Source organism: Mastigoproctus giganteus, chromosome 11, assembly GCF_048544385.1.
Source record: "Mastigoproctus giganteus isolate SK-2022 chromosome 11, ASM4854438v1, whole genome shotgun sequence".
NCBI lineage: Eukaryota > Metazoa > Arthropoda > Arachnida > Uropygi > Thelyphonidae > Mastigoproctus > Mastigoproctus giganteus.
The window spans coordinates 173,481,036-173,487,035 of NC_143585.1; the positions used below are offsets into that span (position 1 = coordinate 173,481,036).

The 6,000-nt window shown below is 37.0% G+C and overlaps 1 protein-coding gene across 1 annotated transcript in view; it reads right to left on the reverse strand.

Annotated features, from left to right (window-relative positions):
• The window catches only part of fws (Conserved oligomeric Golgi complex subunit 5 four way stop), a 372,604-nt gene extending 367,362 nt beyond the window's left edge, over positions 1 to 5,242 (reverse strand). The window contains exon 1 of the mRNA XM_090384621.1: positions 4,833 to 5,242. Coding sequence (XP_090240747.1) covers positions 4,833 to 4,887 — 55 coding nt within the window. The 5' untranslated portion in view covers positions 4,888 to 5,242. The remainder of the gene's footprint in view (positions 1 to 4,832) is intronic.
• Positions 5,243 to 6,000: the final 758 nt, after the last annotated feature.

The window sequence follows — 6,000 nt, forward strand, 5'->3', positions numbered from 1 at the left end:
AAAAAAAAAGCAGCACATACAATATTAAAAACACTACTAAGAAGGTTCAAAAGGTAACAACTACTAATCTCCAATTATAAGGATTAAATATTTTTCTGCAGGGCTTTTCAGGCAATGTGATACTATCGCAAGAGAATTCTTTCAGATAAAAAATTTATCATTTACGAAGTTCAATACCAAAGGTTGGCTGGATTTCTCTGAAAATAATAGTTTCCCACACTAACAGTGAAACTGATGAACAGGTAGCATTTAATCCATGATTAGCCATTTAATCATATGGCTAAACATGCCATAAATATAAACATGATATTGCTGTTGTTGTTATTTGGTTTTTTAGGAGCAAATAAGGCCATATTGCTCAGGGATATGTGGTGGTCATTCTCTGACCTTTCCGCTCCTCCGTATTTAGTGGTCACGGGCTCAAACCCCTGTCTAATCAAGAAGCGTGTGTTACACACTGCTGCTCCTGCCCACCTGGCTACGGAGGCGCCCATGATATTGCAATGAAAATCACAATGACGTTTTCTACTATCCGAAAGCTTCACAAATTTCATCAAAGTTGGCCTTAAATTAACTGTAAATTCTTTTATTTTACATGATAATTCTCCTATGTGGATATTATTCACATAGGAGTATTATCAGATTTTATTGAAACATTAATTTTAAAGGATTTCTTGTAAATATTGGTTTAATGTCTTTTGTTGGAGTAATGCCATTTGCAAAAGTTTTGGCAAATGCAAACTTCAATTTGGAAGAGATTAAATGTTTCATGTTTCTATTTTATATTACCAATATTTTTCTGAAATTCAAGTATAACTAATCAACTTTTTTTTTCATTAAAACTAATGAACGTTTTTATTGGCAAAAACACGAAAAAAAAAAATTGGAAAAATTTTCAATTTTTATTAAATAATGAAGGAATAAAATTAATGTGTCATAATCTATTGGTAAAAAGATTAGTACACTCCAAGCACAATTCCACCAGGCTGCACAATATCATTTTTATAAAACTGTGATGCTACTGTTGGTTTAAAAAGTAAGAGATATCCATTGATGGGTAACAAAGAAAAAATAAAAAAATTCTCTATTTGAATGCTTACCTGAAACAATAAATGATGAGCCCTATAACCTTAAAATTCCATAACATATATTGTAACATTGAAAACCTGCAAACATTTCAATAAAAATAAACACCCTGCAAGTAGACAGATTCACTGATATTGATAAACTGTTTAACATTAATATAAAAATGCTTTCTCAAAGGGTCATTTCAACCACAAACATCATAATCCTGAACTACGTTGCTGAAAATCAACAACATTAAAAATAATATTCTGCTAGTCTCTCTCTCTTCCCCCCCACCCACCCAGTCATACAGATGTGGTTTCTTGTGCATGCCTTTTCTACAGACACCTCCAAGGACACTGTTCTTTTCTAATGCCATCTCTCTTTCTCTCATTCAACTTCAAATTCACCAAACTAACTTTTCCTCTACCCCTTATTCTTCTGTTCTATGAGAAACTTGCATCTCACATGTATTTATCGAACATTAGCATCTGCAGCCAGGGATGCTCCTAGAATTTTCTGAAGAGAGGTGCTAAAGTAGTATTTGGGGAATCATTAGCATAGGCACATGATGCAAGAAAGCAAGCTTATATAGCAAGAGCCAAAAAAAAAAACCTTATTTCACCCATCCACTCGCTCCAAATGTTTGTCAAGTTCTGCCTTGAATCTATTTAAGCTATCAACTTCTACGACAGATGGAAGTTTGTTCCAGCAATTAACCACCCACTGGCTAAAGGCAAAATTTCGCACATCTATCCTATAACAGTCTTTCCTCAATTTGAATTTATGCACTGTCAGGTGATTATTCTGAGCAAGAGGAAGAATCCCATCAGCATTGAGCATGCTCAAACCATTCATGGCTTTATACAACTCAATCAGATCACCTCGCAGGTGCCTAGTCTCCAGACACTGTAATTTGCAAAACTTAAGCCTTTCTTTGTAATAGCAACCCTTTGTTCCATTCACTAATCTTGTTGCCTTTCTCTGTACTCATTCCAACAGTTCTACATCCTTAAAATGAGGCCTCCAGACCTGTATACAGTACTCAAGGTGTGGTCTGACCATTGCTTTTTCCAAGGGAATAATCACCTCTTATAAGGAGGATCAAAGGCTGACAAGTAATTATAGACCTGTTAGTTTAACTTCAGTTCCAGGAAAATTAATGGAGGCACTGGTTAAAGAAGCACTGCAGGATCATCTGGACAAGAATTCAGTTATAGCTCAGACACAGCATGGTTTTGTTAAGGGCAGGTCTTTTCTGACCAATTTGATTGGATACTATGATGTACTCACAAAAAAACTGGATGCAGGGAATAACTTTGATATTATATATTTGGATCTTAGAAAGGCTTTTTATACTGTTGTGCATGGAAGACTGCTGCACAAATTGGAGAAGTGTGGCATTGGAGGCAAATTGCTGCTATGGATAAAGGGATGGTTGAGTGGCAGAAGACAGAGAGTGGTAATCAATGGACACTGCTCAACGTGGACTAATGTTATTAGTGGAGTTCCTCAGGGTTCAGTGTTGGGTCCATTGTTGTTTTCTGTATTTATAAATGATATTGATGATGGTGTATCAGGCTTAATGTCCAAGTTTGCAGACGATACCAAGGTTGGCAGGGTTGTTAAGGACACTACTGATACTATGCTGCTGCAACAGGATCTGGAAAGGTTGAGCAGATGGGCTGAGAGGTGGCAAATGAAGTTTAACATTGACAAATGTAAAGTACTACATATGGGAAACAGTAACCCCAGATCAACGTATCAACTCTGTGGTACTACGCTGACAGTGGTAGAGAATGAAAAGGACCTGGTGGTAATTGTGCAGGCAGATATGAAGTTCTCTGAGCAGTGCAGACGAGCTGCAGGAGTAGCTCATGGTGTCTTGTCAATGATATACAGGAATTTTTCTAGCAGGGACAGGGATGTGATTATTCCCTTGTATAAGGCCACACCTTGAGTACTGTATACAGGTCTGGAGGCCTCATTTCAAGAAGGATGTAGAGCTGCTGGAACAAGTACAGAGAAGGGCAACAAGATTAGTGAATGGAACAAAGGGTTGCTCTTACGAAGAAAGGCTTAAGTTTTGCAAATTACAGAGCCTGGAGACTAGGCATCGGCGAGGTGATCTGATAGAGGTGTATAAGGCTTTGAATGGCTTGAGCATGCTCAATGCCGATGGGATTCTTCCTCTTGCTCAGAATAATCACCTGAGAGGGCATAAATTCAAATTGAGGAAGGACGGATGTCGGATAGATGTGCGGAAATTTGCCTTTAGCCAGAGGGCAGTTGGTTTGTGGAATAGACTCCCATCGCTTGTTGTTGAAGTTGATAGCCTAAACAAATTTAAGGCTCAGCTGGACAGGTATTTCGAACGAATGGAGGGGTGAAATGGGAGTAGTGGTTGTTTTTTTTTTTTTTTTTTTTTGGCTGATGCTGAATAAGCTTGCTTTCTTGCATCATATGCCTCTACTAATGCTAATGCTTATCGCTGCTAGAAAAATTCCTATATATCATTGACAAGACACCATGAGCTACTCTTGCAGACTGTCTGCACTGCTCAGAAAACTTCATATCTGCCTGCACAATTACCCCCAGTTCCTTTACATTCTCTAAAACTGTCATTGTGGTACCACAGAGTTGATACGTTACTCTGGGATTAATGCTTCCCATATGTAGTACTTTACATTTGTCAATGTTAAACTTCATTTGCCACCTCTCAGCTCATCTGCTCAACTTTTCTAGATCCTATTGCAGCAGTGTACTGTGATTAACAACCCTGCCAACCTTCGTATCGTCTGCAAACTTGGACATTTAGCTTGATATACCATCATCAATATCATTTATAAATACAGAAACAATGGACCCAACACTGAACCCTGAGGGACTCCACTAATAACATTAGCCCACGAAGAGCAGTGTTCATTGATTACCACTCTCTGTCTTTTCCCACTCAACCATCCTTTATTCATAGCAGCAATTTGCCTCCAATGCCACACTGCTCCAATTTATGCAGCAGTCTTCCATGTGCAACAGTATCAAAGGCTTTTCTAAGATCCAAATATATGATATAAAAGTTATTCTTTGCATCCAGTTCCTTTGTGACTACATCATAGTATCCAATCAAATTAGTCAGACAAGACTTCCCTTTAACAAACCCATGCTGTGTCCGAGCTATAACTGAAGTCTTGTCTAGATGATCTTGCAATGCTTCTTTAACCAGTGCCTCCATTAATTTCCCTGGAATAGAAATTAAACTAACAGGTATGTAATTACCAAATGGGATCCGCGAGCAAAAAAGTTTGGGAAACGCTGCTTTATACAATGGGACATTCACTTTTTGATCCATCCATACTTGCAAAGTCAGTGGCAATTCCAATTTCTATACTTAAGAATTCCTGCTGAAACACAAAATGTTGAAAACACCACACAATCTATAATAATTAACACGCAGACTAATATTAGTTTTAATCAATAACTTGAAAAATATTAGCCCTTATATATAGCCTTTCACGGTTACCAAAGCTTTTCTAAATTTGCCCTACGCTGTTTACTAAAATTAACTATTGTAAATAGTTAATTTTAACTATTGTAAATAGTTAATTTTAATAACTTTTATAACCTCAACACAAAATTCCCTTATATCCCGTCCCATTACGTAAATACCCGACCAATTTCTTTCTGCGTAAGTACCCGCATTGGTCGGGTACTTACGCAGAAAGAAATCAAAATAGAAATACAAATGTCTAAACATAAAATCATCTTACCATCAGATATAAATTGCTTGAATATGGCACTTTCCATACTGTTATTATTACACATCGCCAGTTTAATTAATCTATTGAAAGGATTTCAAACCGGTGCATACTGTACAAAATACCCGATACGTAAACAGTGAACGCTAGTCCTAGAGAGGGGTAAAAACACAGAGCAGTAAGATATTCTGTTGCACAAAGTAAGAGAAGTAAGTATATTACCACTTTGTGCTCTGTGGATAAAAAATTACAACCTATAATATTGGCACGTTTGTAACCAATGGCTAAAAAACGCAAACGGATTGTGACAATTCTACTCGGAAATGTGTATAACGTTTTATTTATTCGCAGACCATCTACTGCAAGGAAGCGTGCTCATATCACTATTGCCCATTTCGAAACGAGATACGACTTTTTTTTTTTTTTTTCATTATATTAATAATAATATCCGTTTATTCTCTACCAATACAAAACACTATGTCAGTACAAAGAGATAGAGAACACACGTCACACTAATGAAAACGAAACCAGAGACTACAACGACAACCACAGCGAGCCCAGAGACTGTCAGACATAACTTTATGTGATAACATTCAGTGATTAATAAATAAACAAAGTAACGATAAAATTATAATTTCTATATTAAAGTCACATAGATGTAAGAAAAGCATAGAAACCATTAAAATTGTTTCTATGTTGGGAGATCAAAATTCAGAGAAGTCTTTAGGGTGTCCATACGTCCCGGCTTATGTGAAACTGTCCGGGTGTCCCGAAATTTTTTTTTAGGACGCTTAAATGTCCCGGTTTCTTGTCATGGACAATTTTGCACAAATTTATTTGTCCACAATAAAAAAATAGTAGCAGAATTCGGAGCATTGTCTTCAATCGCGTCGTCAGTTACAGCCTGTACACCGCCAGTTTGCGGTCACCTCATTATAAACTTTATAATGGTCAAAAAACTTAATCCATATAATCGAGGTGGTGTATAGCATTGATTGGCAGGCCTTCATTTCTCGTGTATGCACGTGCGATGTTATGTGTTCAGTTTCATTTCACACAACTTTTAGTTTAAGTTCAGCGATTTGGGTGTTCGGATGTGTGTTATCTTCCTTTATTTTCAGTGCACGTGGCTCGATCAGTTTATAGATAAAGATAAGCGCGTTTTTGTGTAAGTTTTTTA